Source organism: Cebus imitator, unplaced genomic scaffold, assembly GCF_001604975.1.
Source record: "Cebus imitator isolate Cc_AM_T3 unplaced genomic scaffold, Cebus_imitator-1.0 Scaffold0, whole genome shotgun sequence".
Classification (NCBI taxonomy): domain Eukaryota; kingdom Metazoa; phylum Chordata; class Mammalia; order Primates; family Cebidae; genus Cebus; species Cebus imitator.
Genome location: NW_016107315.1, coordinates 7462001 through 7476382, shown reverse-complemented (window position 1 = coordinate 7476382; position 14382 = coordinate 7462001). Strand labels below are relative to the sequence as shown.

General features: G+C 47.1%; 1 protein-coding gene across 1 annotated transcript; it reads right to left on the bottom strand.

Annotated features, from left to right (window-relative positions):
• Positions 1-1431: 1431 nt before the first annotated feature.
• On the bottom strand, positions 1432-11215 carry LOC108299315 (putative serine protease 46). The gene is made up of 4 exons (XM_037736854.1): positions 11101-11215; positions 8862-9039; positions 8434-8693; positions 1432-1852 (listed from the first exon to the last, which is right to left on the bottom strand). Exons 1-4 carry the CDS (start codon positions 11183-11185, stop codon positions 1848-1850), a joined length of 528 nt encoding a protein of 175 aa, XP_037592782.1. The 5' UTR covers positions 11186-11215; the 3' UTR covers positions 1432-1847.
• Between the last annotated feature and the right edge of the window lie 3167 nt (positions 11216-14382).

The following is a 14382-nucleotide window of genomic DNA, read 5'->3' as shown; positions in this document are numbered from 1 at the left end:
TCCTCCTCACCCCTGCAGCCCATTGCCCTGGACTGGCTCATGCTGTCACCCCTCCTGCAGTGAGATGAAGGCCAAACCCTAGCGGCTGGCATCCAGGATCTCCAAGTGACCTCACCTTCCCTCCAGCCCTTCTAGTGGGGCTTTGCCCAAGGAACTGAAATGAAGCAGATAGATGTATTTGAAATAATGATTTTCAAAGACTGCCTCATTGTAAGCAACTACACCTTACCCTACCCCATTCAGCAGATGCCCTTGACCCCCCAAAATCCATCTGCTTAGGAAAGAGAGCGCAGGTGAAGGGGCCCTCCACAGAGGATCACCGGTGCTTGCCATGGGGCTGCTGTGGGATAAGGAGATCACTTCGCATGTTACAATTTGAGAAACACATTAATGGCTCAGTGACACATGAGGATAATACATTTTAAAAGTTGTGTGGGGGACACAAAGCTGTTGGAAAACTCTAGACTAATAGAAGATAAGGTGAGCTGGCATTGTGGCGTGCGCCTATCCCAGCTACTCTCAGCTGCTCAGGAGGCTGAGGCAGGAGGATCACTTGAGCCCAGTAGTTTGAGTCCAGCCTGGGCAACATAGCACCCCCATCTCTAAAAGAAAATAATTTTAAGATAAGGTGAAAGTTAAATTAAGCCAGGATATTCTAACATGTGTCAGAGCCTGTGGTCTTGGGATACACACTTGAGCTGGCCGCTCCGTGCTCCATTGAAAAGGCAGTAAATCACACCCTTCAGGTGCCCTGAGGGATAGGGGTGGCTGGCTGCTCTGCACCTGAGGCCCACTAGGTCTGAGGGGCCCCTCATTCCTCACACAGGGGCAGGGCTCTGTCTTCAGCCTGGCTAGCTCCGGCCAGCCTTGCTCGTGCTGCAGAGTCTAACAGAGGTCATCAAGGCAGCTCAGGAGCTCAGGGTACAGTCGCCTCACACATTCATCACCCAGGTAGGCACCCTGCCCTGTCCCCACATCATCTACCTCTGCCAGAGAGGGAAGAGGAGGTTCAGGCTTTGCAGATCCTCAGAGGGATATGAGGGCTTGGGAGAGGCCCGTGGGTTCTGGAACACAGTCCACGAGTGTGTGATCTGGTCTGTGATCTGGCCATGGTGAGGTTCTTGGGAAGAGGCCAGCCCTCACCGGAAGGCCTGAGGGAAACTGTCTATCACATACCCATGGGGAGGGCCATGCGGACCTGGGGGATTGCTGGAGTGCTGGGATGACTAAGCCGGGGCTGCAGTCCCACATTTGGAGGAAGAGGGAGGGGAACAGTCTCTCAGGGTCACACAACAAGCACAAGACAGACATGGTGTAACGCTATCGGGGGAGGCTCAGCTTAAGAGAACAGCCAATACTTCCTGGGGGTTAGGGAGGTTGTGAAGGGCTCTGGCCGAGGTCAAGAAGAAAGACAATCACTTGAGTGGCTCCAAGTTCAAAAGCATCTTCATTGAACAACAGAAAATAACAGCGGCTCTTGGACCCTCCCCCGGGGCCACTCTGCCCTGCCATCCTGTGCAACCTCTGGTCTGCACTTCAAAGGGCAGAACACAGGGGAGGGAGAAGCAGCCTCTGGGAGCAGCTGTCCTTAACACCACTCACAGGAGCACAGGGAGCCCAAGGAGGCCAGCAGAAGGTAGCCAGTGAGGATAACTGGGCTCAGGAAGGAAGGGCCAGCCCTACTGACGAACCTCAGGTCAGAAACCTGAGCCCTGATCCAGGAGGTGAAGTGGGCAGTGCTGGTGTAGATGCCCGGGAAGTGGCGCCGCCCACAGCTAAAGCTCCAGCTCATCACTCCCACCTGAATCCAGGTCTTGTTCATTTGGCAGACAAGGGAGCTGCCAGAGTCAACCTGTAGAGAAAAGGAGGGGTGGCATAAGGATGGCAGCAGGAGGACCTCCCCGGCCTGAGCCTGCCGCTGAGGATGAGCTCTGTGGCACATAAGCTCCACACTGGACCACGCCGGCCTCTGTCTTCCTTTTCCTGCTAACTCTGACCCTAAATCCCCGTCCCCTCCTCTGCCTTCCCCTTAAATCCTGGTGGGCCTCCAAGGCCGTTGCCGTTGGTCTTTTTCTTTCCTGAAATCCTGCTTGCAGAGTGAGCTGTTTGAAATGCAAACCAGCTCTCCTCTTTTTGTGCAAACATAGGTTTATAGAAAAGAAGATTGTTTAAAATGACATACATCAGCTGGGCGCGGTGGCTCACGCCTGTAATGCTAGCACTTTGGGAGGTCAAGGTGGGCAGATCACAAGGTGGGGAGATTTAGACTCTCCTGGCTAACACGGTAAAACCCCATCTCTACTAAAAATACAAAAAAAGAAAAAAAAAAGTGTTAGCCAGGTGTGATGGCACACGCCCATTGTCCCAGCTGAGGCTGAGGCAGGAGAATCGCTTGAATCTGGGAGGCGGAGGTTGCAGTGAGCAAAGATCGAGTCACTGCACCCCAGCCTAGGTGACACAGCTATACTCTGTCTCAAAAAAAAAAAAAAAAAAAAAAAAAGAATGACATACATGAGAAAGTCATAGCTGTTATTTCTGGTGATAGTGGGTTACTTACGATTTTTTAAAATTTTCTTTACACTCTTCCGTAATGTCGGAAAATTTTATAAATCAGAAAAACAACTCATTGTATTTATTTTTAAAACACAATGAACACCAATATTTACAGGACATAATCTAATGAAGAATGCATAAGGCTCTTAAAAAAAAGGTAATAAACTACCTAAAAACATAAGGGAAGACCTACATCAGTGTGCAGATATACTGTTGTTCAAAGACGAGACACCTTAAAACAATGTGAAAATGTCAATTCTCACCATTTGGCTTCCTGCAGTATGGAAGACAAGATACCAACCTTATTGCTAAAGATAACTACAAATGTGAGATTTTAAAAAATAGATTATTTTAAATGCATGGGCAAACTAGCAAAAATATAGACTCTTCAGAGACGAAAACCTAAATGAGGGCTGGAATATAGAGATGTCAGTGGAGCCCAGGCGACAGCTTTTGCCCCCAAGGCCCTTTGTCAAACTGAGCAAATCTGAGCTTCAGTCTTCACAGCCTGGTACCCTTGTACCCCCGAACTTAAAAGTAAGTAAATAAGTAAAATGATGCTGGGTTGGTCATACCTGCAGGCACCTGGCAGAAGCAGACATAGATTCTGTCTGGAGAAACCTATCTTTGAAGCCACACCTCAGGGTAGTCCTACGGTTAACACTCTAAGGAACATGTCCTCACTCCTGAAAACACTGCACAGCACACAAGGAAGTGGAGGCGCCATGAGCAAATGTCAGCCAGCAAAATAACTGGGGGCAGAGTCAGAGCACTTGAGGCTTGAGATGCAGGAATGACCACAGGGAAGCTTTCCCAGGTCTGTGAGGGACTCTTTCTTAGGTTTGCTGGTGGGTACATGGATGTTGCTAATGTTATTCTTTATTCTCCATATATGTTTTATAAATGCCTTTTGTCTATTCAATATAGGGTAAAAGCATTAAAAATTAGAGCAATGTCAATTCTTCAGGCATTAATCTCTCAAAGCAATTCCACTTAAAATGCTGGCAGGATTTTCTCAGGAACTTGACAACTGATTCTAAAGTTGATATTGAAGGATAATAATCCTTAAATTCTAGAATAGTTTTGAGAAAGGAGAGACAGGTTGGGCACAGATTTGACCTACCAGATAGTTACACATATTTTAAAGCTATGATGAGAAAGCTATAATTATAGAAATAGTGGGGTACTGGCATAGAAACAAAAAAATAGTCCAGTGGGGGCAATGCAGAACCAGTAACCTGATGTCTACCCGGGAGGACACCTGACACACATTACACAAAGCATCAAGTCTGCAGGAAATGAGGGGTCTGTAGCAGTCGGCAGCGACATTGGCTCACCAGACAGAGAAGAACGAAGTTGCACCCTACCATAACAAAGCTTCAGAGGAATGAAAACTCTGAATGTGAAAAGTAAGAATGATAAAGCTAATTAAAACAAACAAGACCAGCACACAGTGGTTCACACTGTAATCCCAACCTCTGGGAGGCCAAAGTGGGAGGATCACTCGAGCCCAGGAGTTCCAGACCAGCCTGGTCAACATAGTGAGACCCTGTCTTCAGAAAAAATAAGATTAGCCAGGCACGGTGGCGCACACCGTAGTCCCAGCCACGCTAGAGGCTAAGGCGGGAGGATCACTTGAGCACAGGATTTCCAGGCTGTAGTGAGCCATAATCATCAAGTCACTGCACTCCAGCCTGGGCAACAGAGCCAGACCCTGTCTCTAAAATGAAAAATAAAACCTAAACCAAAATCATATAGGACCATGTTTTTATGACTTGGGATGATGTATACTTTTAAAAATAAGATTCTGCTGGATGCAGTGGCTCACACAGGTAATCCCAGGACTTTGGGAGGCTGAGGTGGGAGGATCGCTTGAGCCCAGGAGGTTGAGATTGCAGTGAGCCATACCGTACCACTGCACTCCAGCCTGGGTAACAGAGAGCAAGACTGTCTCAAAAAACAAAAACAAAACTCACAAGCCTGAAGAAACGTGTTAGGCTTGATTGCATCAAAACTAAGGTTATCTGTTCAGTAAAGGATACCAGATCTCACTGAAGACAGATGATGAATTAAGATAGGGCATTGTCTCTGTCTAAAACCAACCAGAGGTCAATATTTAAAATATCTAAGGAGCTCTTGAAAATAACAAGCGGAGCACGTTGGGGGATGTCAGGACTCCATGGCCTTACCATGGAGGATGACACCATGGAGATGACATCAGGCCAGCTTCCTGACCTCCTGGCAGGGCAGGGCACCTCATCCCTAGGACGACCAGAGATTGGGGGCTCGGGGGGGTTCTGAAGTGAAGTTTAAATTTAAATAGAAACTTTTAATGGGACAAGGCATTTAATAACTGAAAATGACTAAAAATTATGAACTCTGCCCGAAATGATGTTTGGGGAAGGAAGGAAAATTTGACATAGGATATATGGGGCAATTATTTGAAAGAATAAAACCATTTAACCTGAATATCTTAACCAATTCAGATGCCTCAGTAAACAATTACAGGATGAAATAGGCAGCACAATATAATTTATACCAACTAAAACACACACAGCAACACTGTGTATTTTTCAAAGATACAGATACCTTTAATTACACATAGTATTATTATTTTTGAGATGGAGTCTTGCTCTGTCCCCCAGGCTGAAATGCAATAATGCAATCTTGGCTCACTACAACCTCTGGCTCCCGGGTTCAAGTGATTCTCCTGTCTCAGCCTCCTAAGTAACTGGGACTACAGGTGTGCACCACCAAGCCCAGCTAATTTTTGTATTTTTAGTAGAGACAGGGTTTCACCATGTTGATCAGGCTGGTCTTGAACTCCTGACCTCAGGTGATCTGCCCACCTTGGCCTCCCAAAGTGCTGCAATTACAGGCATGAGCCACCATGCCCGGCCTAATTACACATATTAGACAGATATGAGTTGGTATTCTTTTGAGGGCAGGGCAAATGGTAGATGAAGGAGAAAATCAAGCCAGTGAGAATCACACTAGCAATGATATGTGAGGACCCCTGCCTGAGATAGGATTGACGGGACTCTCGGGGCCCAGAGAAAGTGAGAACACGAGAGAAGAAGAGGAGAGAAAGAGATCCACTGCAGGTAAGCGTTCTCTCACCACAGTGAAATAAAACCAGAGTTCAGTAACAAAATGTGAGTCACTCCATCAATGGGAAAAAATAACTTTCAAAACGTTAACATAAAAACAACTAAAATCTATAATTAGAATGTTGAGTAATAAGAATATCACATATTGCACAGGATGTGGGCCTAAACACTGCACATAGAACTGTCCTGATCTAAAGTACTTTTAATACCAAACAAGAGAGAATAAAAATAAATTATTTGTTATTATCATCAATTATCACTGCACATTCAGCTCAAGACACTTGCAAAGGAATTAAAGACAAAAAGAGGATAATTCATGTGTTAGGAAGCACAAAAATCATAGACTTGAGAAATAAAAATCAATAGCTTATTCTTAAAAAACAACAAGGCTGGGCATGGTGGCTCACGCCTGTAATCCCAGCACTTTGGGAGACAGGAGGATTACTTGAGCTCAGGAGTTTGAGACCAGTCTGGGCAACATAGTGAAATGCTGTCTCAAAACCAATGTTGAATAGAAGGTGCAAGCGGCAGGTGGCAGAAGTTTTCATTCTGTGCTTGCAGAATGAAAGTCATTTATGCAAAACGGGTTCTGCCAGCACGTGGCCCACATCTGAGCATGTAGCTGATGTTCAGAAGTAGTAAATCGGACCAGGCGAGGTGGCTCACGCCTGTAATCCCAGTACTTTGGGGAGCTGAGGGAAGTGGATCACAAGGTCAGGAGATTGAGACCATCCTGGCCAACATGGTAAAACCCCATCTCTACTAAAATACAGAAAATTAGCCAAGGTGTGGTGGCATGTGCCTGTAGTCCCAGCTACTCAGGAGGCTGAGGCAGGGGAATTGCTTAAACCTGAGAGGCAGAGGTTGCAGTGAGACAAGACTGCACCACTGCATTCCAGCCTGGGTGACAGAGTGAGACTTCGTCTCAAAAAAAAAAAAAAAAGTGGTAAAGGACCGCCATCGCTACCTTCATTGTGGACAGGTACAAGAGTATTTCGCCCTTATTTTACAGGCTGAATGGAAGCCCGGGAGAAGGAGACTTTCTCTTCTTTTCTCATTTTACTTTAAGTTCTGGGATACATGTGCAGAATGTGCAGGTTTGTTATACAGGTACAGTGTGCCATGGTGGTTTGCTGCACCTGTCAACCCATCATCTAGGCTTTAAGGCCTGCATGCATTAGGTATTTGTCCTAATGCTCTCCCTCTCCTTACCCCCAACCCCCCCACCAACAGGCCCTGTTGTGCAATGTTCCCCTCCCTGTGTCCATGTGTTCCCATTTCTCAACTCCCACTTATGACTGAGAACATGCAGTGGTTAGGTTTTCTGTTCCTGTGTCAGTTTGCTGAAGATAATGGCTTCCAGCTTTATCCACATCCCTGCAAAGGACACAATCTCATTCTTTTTATGGTTGCATAGTATTCCATGGTGTATATGTGCTACATTTTCTTTATCCAGTCTATCATTGATTGGCATTTGGGTTGGTTCTATGTCTTTGCTATTGTAAACAGTGTTGCAATAAACATACGTGTGCATGTGTCTTTATAGTAGAATGATTTATATTCCTTTGGGTACATATCCAGTAATGAGATTGTGGGTCAAATGGTATTTTAAAAGTCAAGAAACAGTAGATACTGGCAAGGCTGTGGAGAAACAGGAACGCTTTTACACTGTTGGTGAGAATGTAAATTGGTTCAACCATTATGGAAGACAGTGTGGCGATTCCTCAAGGATCTAGAACCAGGAGATTTTCATAAGGTCTCCCAGTGCTGTGTGAAAAGAAATGCATGAATTCTGAAAGCCTTCTCCTGCCCCCGTCCACACGCTCTGCACCTGACAAGCATCCAAGCCCCATTCGGGGCTGGCACACAGCACATCATTCCCGATGAAGCTCTTCTTGTCCTTCAAGAAGAGGAATTGGTACCGGTGTTGGCAGATGTCATTGTTCACGATCCTGACAGCCACCTCCTGAAGACTGTAGGGGGTACTTGGGGTCACTGAGGAGACAGAGAGTTGGCCTTGTCATCCCCTCAGCTTTTTGACATGTCCCCATCACAGAGTTGTCCACATTTGCTAAGGTAGGAGGGAGAGCTATTTCCTGGGATGGTGATTTGATAAAGGTCCCAGCCCGGAGCCTAACTTTTGAAAAAGCCCCAGCTCATTAAAAAAGATTATGCAAAAGTGTCCCAAGGGGCTTGGAGTGATATCCAGGCACCAAATGACAAGGAGGACAAGAGGAGATTTCTCCAGTAATTCAGGTTCTATGAGGGTGAAGAGCTGAGCTCTGCCCCTTGGCCACCAGCAAGGTGGCAAGACCCTAGAGTCCCAAGATGTCACCCCCTGGAAAGCAGGCCCCCACAAAGCCTCCGAGATCCTAGAACCCAAGGAGAGCACCAACAGGGACCAGGCCTCCAGGAATTTGGGGATACTTCAGAATAACCAGCAACAGTTAGATAGAGAAGCCTCAGTACCTCAGTATGTCCTGAGATCATGGCCCTCGTGCCATTAATGGGAACCCCATTAATAACGAAGAATTCACTTCCTGCCATGCTGCAAGGTGAGCACTTGGCATTTCACTTAACTTTGGGAACCGAGGTCTATGCAGGCCACATGCGTCTTTTACACTAGATCACTGGGGTATATCTTTGTATCAAGAGGTCAGGAAATTTTGCTGACTGAGTGAATGAGTGAATAAAGGAAGGAATGAAGGAGACTGTGATGGGGTTGTATTCCAAGGAGAGCGTCTTGTAACCTCTGCCAGCCTTCACTCACCTTTTTGTCCTGTATTTCCCCAGCCAATTACCCAGCACATGCTTCCAATGGATGACCTGAACTTGACGTTGGGGAGGCAGACGGGCTGGATGAGGGGAGTCCAGGAGACGAAGTTCTTGAGCTTCAGGAGGGCAATGTTCTGAGACATGAAATTGTTGAAATCCTCATGAATCATGATGTGTGTGACCAGGAGCTGAGTGCCATTTTCTGGGAGTTGACGGACTCCCACCATCACAGAGTACTGGCTGGGGTCCTTGGATCTGCAGGACCATGGGTAGGAGGCAGGTCACCAATGGTAAGTCCATAGGTAAGGGAGGAGATGGGTCCTGAGCTCAGGACCACCCAGCCAGGCCCCCTGCTCCCAGATCCCTAGATTCACCAGGGACCCCAAGGCCAGAAAGCAAAGTCCCCAGCCCCCGATGACTGACCTCTGAAAGCAGTGTGCAGCCGTGAGGACCCACCGGTGGTGGATGAGGGAGCCACTGCAGATGTACGTGCCCAGTAACAAGATGCTCACCTGCCACGGCCACTTGCCTACCTCTACCAGCTTCCCCTTCACCATCCTGCAGGATATGTTGGTCTGACCGCAGCCCCGGACCCAGGGCCCTGAGGAAGAAGGCTCTCAGGCAGCAAAGGGCAGCCCTCACACCCCTGGACACAGCAGACTTGAGGCAGACAGAGCCGCCTTCCAGCCCAGCCCTGTCATAAGCAGCCACTAACTCATGCACAAGTGGGAAGGGGCTTTTCCTACTGCCTCAAAACTGGCAAATGGCCAGGCATTGTGGCTCACACCTGTAATCCCAGCACTTTGGGAGGCCGAGGTGGGTGGAGCACTTGAGGTCAGGAGTTCGACACCAGCCTAGCCAACGTGGTGAAACCTTGTCTCTACTAAAAATGCAAAAAATTAGCCAGGCATGGTGGCACGTGCCTGTAATCCCAGCTACTCAAGAGGCTGAGGCAGGAGAATTACTTGAACCTGGGAGGCGGAGGTTGCAGTGAGCCGAGATCATGCTACTGCACTCAGGCCTGAGTGAAAAAGCCAGACTCTGTCTCAAAAAAACAAAAACAAAACAACAACAACAAAAAAACCTGGCAACCAAAGGCCAGGGGCAGCAGGTGCCCCACATTCTACAGTCACCAGGCAGTGAGAACCAGCCAACTCGTGGGCTTGTTATAAGCCATCACCCAGGACTCATCCCTGCCCATAGTTTACACAAACAGATGGTTGGGGGTGAGAGGCAGAAGAGAGAATAATCACAGGGGTGAGCTGTCAGCCAGAGGATAGGTGATGGGGCACAAGTGGGCCAGGCTACCTGTCCCTAAAGAACAGTAGTGTCACATTGCATTGCTCCAGGGGCCACCCTGATACAGACCATGCCCTTGGAGGTGTGGTTCATGTGACCCTGTAAGAAAGTGAGTAGAGATGAGTGTCCATTCCCTCCTTGACTCTCACTGGCCCCAGCAACAGGGGTGAGAGGAGAGCAGGCTGCACTGAACCAGATGTGAGATGGAGATTTTAAATTGGCCCAGTCTGGACTGGTAATGCACAAACAATAAGCAAGGAAGAAAGTCACACCAGTAATCACAGAGCTTTGGAAGGCCCAGAAGGGAGGATGGCTTAAGGCCAGGAGTTCAAGACCAGCCTGAGCAACATGGCGAGATCTTGTCTCTACAAAAGCAAAATTAATCAGGTGCAGTGGCTACTCAGGAGACTGAGGTGGGAGGATCACTTGAACCCAAGAGTTTGAGGCTACAGTGAGCTAGGATTGCACCCTGGATTCCAGCCCGGGTGACAGAGCAAGATCCTGTCTCTAAGAAAACAATCAATCTTTTCTTTAAACTATGGAATGCTTCACGAAATTTACATGTCATCCTCTTTCACCCCCAAAAAGTCTGCTGAACACAGGTACTGAATTCTGGCTCCAGCATTCGCAAACCACTAAAGCTCCATGAGCCTGTTTCCCACTGTGAAATGGGGATGCTGGCGATGCTTGCCACAAGGGTGTTGTGACCTCACTCAGTCTCAGCCACGCTGATAGAGAGTGGGCACTCAACCTCACTTCCTCATCATCGCAAGATGGGTTTCCTATGACTGTGCCTCCCAAACAAGCTCATTCATTCCATAGATGTTAGTCTGTTCCTTCTTTTTTTTTTTTTTTTTTTTTTTTGAGATGGAGTCTCAATTTGTCACCCAGGCTAAAGAGCAGTGGTGTAATCTCAGCCCACTGCAACCTCCACTTCCCAGGTTCAAGCTATTCTCATGCCTCAGCCTCCTAAGTAGCTGAGATTACAAATGTGCACCACCATGCCCAGACAATTTTTGTATTTTTAGTAGAGACAGGGTTTTGCCATGTTGTCCAGGCTAGTCTCAAACTGCTGGCCTCAAGTGATCTGCTCTCCTTGGCCTCCCACAGTGCTGGGATTACAGGCATGAGCCATCGCACCCACTGTGTTCCCCCATTTTTAATAAGGCTCTTCTCTCCTGTGTTCATGGCCACCCTGGAAATTGGAACTGCCCTGGCGCCATTTGGGCCCCCAGTCTGCTGAGGATGTACCACCCATCAGGACATGGACACACGGAGGCCCTTCAGGCATGAGGACAGCCCGACACAGGCACCCTGGCAAACAGACCCCTCTAGCTTCCGCCCCATGACCCTGAAGCCCTACCTTCAATATACGGCTGATGATCTAATCTGGCAGAAGGAAGTGGAGATGTAAGAAGGCCTTGAAGATCCCCCGACCCACAGGCCATGGCAAGCAGGTATCTAGTCCTCACTGCTCCTTCTAATCGGTTGTGGAGGCAGAGGGGGTGGGGCACCTCCACCGTGCCAAGATTCTAGAACACATGGTTTGTGTGTTCAGGATTGTGGGGAGTAGGCGTCTGCCCCAGGTTGCGGGTCTATCTGGCTGTGGCAGTTGCAGGACTCTTTGAAGGAGGCAGTGTGGTCATGGCAAGGCCCTGCCAGGGCCACAAGGTGATGGTGCTGTTGGGAACCTCCCTGGAGCGGTATTCCTGGTGCCCAGCCCGTGACACTGCCTCCTGGGCCCAGCTCTCTGCAGTGTACCCGATGCCCAGCCTTGGCCTTGTTGGTGCCCAGTGTGCAGTCCTGAGCCTATGACAGTACAACGTGTCTGGCTAGTGACAGGGCCTGGTGCCTGGACCATGAAGCGCCCTAGTGCCCAGCCCAGGCCCCTTCATGAAGCCCCTCTGATGCCCCATGGAGGTGTGGGAACTGAGGCACTGAGGGGAGATAACTAGTTCTTGTAGTGTGTGATGTGATTAAGGTGGAATTGGAGATTTCTTTTTTCCCTCACGGTCTGTATTTTCTTTACTTTTCTTCTTCTCTTTTTTTCTTTTTCTTTTTTTTTTCAGAGACAGGGTCTCGCTCTGTCACCATGCTAGAGTGTGATGGTGCGATCATAGCTCACTGCAGCCTCCACCTCCTACGCTCAAGCAATTCTCCTACCTCAGCCTCCCGAGTAGCTGGGACCACGGGTGTGCGCCACCGTGCCTGGCTAATTTATTTTTTATTTTTTTAGAGACAAGGTCTCGCTGTGTTGCCCAGGCTGGTCTCAAGCACCAGGCCTCAAGCAATTCTCCCCCATGGGCCTCCCAAAGTGCTGGGATTACAGGCATGAGCCACTGCGCTTGGCCCAGGGTCTGTATTTTCAAGGGAAGAGCTCTTGGGTTGAGGAAATCTAGGTATGTTTAGCCTGGGAAGGTGGCTTCCTAAGAGGAAGCAGCTTGCAGACTTGGGTCTTCATGAATCAGCAGAATGAATGACATCTGGGGACACCTCGCCACCACTCCCCTGAGGTCTCCCCTCCCAAGGATCCCAGGCTCCTCACACTGTCCCTGCAGGAAGCTCCTGCTCCGCCCTGTGCCAGTGCTGCCAAGGTTGTTCACACACTGCTGGGGAGCTAACCTGACACGGCCACTGGAAACAATGTTTGGAATCATTTAGCAGAGCAGAAGGTGTGCCTGCCCCACAACCCACAGTTCCACTTCTGGCTTCGTGCCCTAGCAGGACAGGTGCAGGAGACTGTTCACTAGCTGCACTGTTGGGAAGAGCCCCAGCTGGAAACTACCCAACCGCTATCCAAGATGCAGCAGCTATGCAGACTCCTCGGCAGTGGTGAGAATGGACAAGCTGCTGCTACCCCTAGCCAGATGGTGACGCTCATCACCCTATCCTGAGCGAAAGAAGTCAGATACAAAAAGGTACACTGTATGAAATTCAGTGTATGAATGTATAGACTGTATGAAATTCAAAACAGGCAAAACAAACTAATTTTAGAGCTATATGGTAGAAAATCAAGGAAATTATTATCTGTTCAATCAGATTCACTTAGGAGGAAAGACAGAGGGAAGGAGAGAGAAAGAAAAGAGAAACTTCAGAGAAGAGAAACGCTACCTACTCTTCTGCCTTTGTGGAAAATAATTATTTGGGGGAAACAACCAATCAACCAATAAAACAAAATAGGATAACTGAATAAAGATCAGGCATATCTGTTATCACAACCAACGTGAATGCATGTAATTCTACTTTTAAAAGAAAAAGATCCTCGTGTTGGATAGAAAAAAACCCATTCACATACTACAATTAGACACGCACCAAAACCCATTCACATACTACTAATTAGACATGCACCAATAACAAATTGGCATAAATAAGGTGAAAGTAAAAAGATGTGGCTGGGCTTGGTGGCTCACACCTGCAATCCCAGAACTTTGGGAGGATGAGATGGGCGAATGTCTTGAGCCCAGGAGTTCAAGACCAGCCTAGGCAACATAGTGAGACCTTGTCTCTACAAAAAATAAAAAAAAATTAGCCAGGTGTGGCATGCACCTATGGTCCCAGCTACCCAGGAGGCTGAGATTGTGGTGAGCTGAGATCATGCCACTGCACTCCTGACTGGGCAACATAGTGAGACCCTGTCTCAAAAAGTAATAATTTTAAAAATTAAAATTAAATTTTTAAAAGGGCAAAAATGGCAGGGCATGGTGGCTCATGCCTGTAATCCCAGCACTTTAAGAGGCCAAGGTGGGTGGATCACAGGGTTACGAGTTTGAGACCAGCCTGGCCAATATGGTGAAACCCCATCTCTACTAAAAATACAAAAAATAGCCAGGTGTGGTGGCGAATGCCTGTAGTCTCAGCTACTCAAGAGGCTGAGGTAGGAGATTGCGCCACTGCACTCCAGCCTGGATGACAGAGCAAGATTCTGTCTCAAAAAAAAAAAAGATGGGCAAAAATATATTAAGTATATGCAAGCAAAAATAGCAATGGTAATGTTAATATCCCTAAAATGATTCAAGACAAATAATTTAAGCAGAAAAAGAAAGCTATTTGTGTTGAAAAAAGACACAAATTACAAAAGTAACATCATAGAGTTCTGTCCACCAGTAAAATAACGTCAAACATATGAAACAAAATCAATCAGCAATATATGAGAAACTGGAAAATCTCACTTATAGTGGGAGAGTCTTCTCCAACTCACTCTGTCTTTGAGAGATGGAATATCTATATAACCACTAATAAAAGAATAGTAATAATTAGAGCAATGCATTATTTAAAACCTTATTGGGTGTGCCCAAGGCAAATTCATAACCTTAAAGGTGTTTATTATTAAATAACAGAGAATGAAAATAAAGGACCTAAATACTCAAATCAAAAAACTATAAAAGGTAGAAAATAAACCAGAAGAAAATCTGAAGTAAAAGAAGTACAAAATATAAAATTGTACCTTAATCACTTAGAAGAACAGCCAAAATTAAGAATGAACTCTGATCTGGATCTTTGAAAAAACAAGCAATGCTATGTAGGACAAAAGGCATGTTTTATATTGATAGGGTGTAACACGCTAAGATAATACAGCAGACATGAACCCTGTATTCCTAATAACACAGCTTTGAAACATAGAAAGCAAGCATTGTGCAAGAAGAAA

Excerpts from the sequence above, each read along its gene's own strand:
- LOC108299315 (XM_037736854.1), bottom strand. The coding sequence starts at position 11,185 with ATGGCCTGTGGGTCGGGGGATCTTCAAGGCCTTCTTACATCTCCACTT. Across the intron at positions 9,040-11,100 it reads TCATCAGCCGTATATTGAAG|GGCCCTGGGTCCGGGGCTGC; the intron begins GTAGGGCTTCAG and ends CTTCTTCCTCAG. Across the intron at positions 8,694-8,861 it reads GCTGCACACTGCTTTCAGAG|ATCCAAGGACCCCAGCCAGT; the intron begins GTCAGTCATCGG and ends ATGGTCCTGCAG.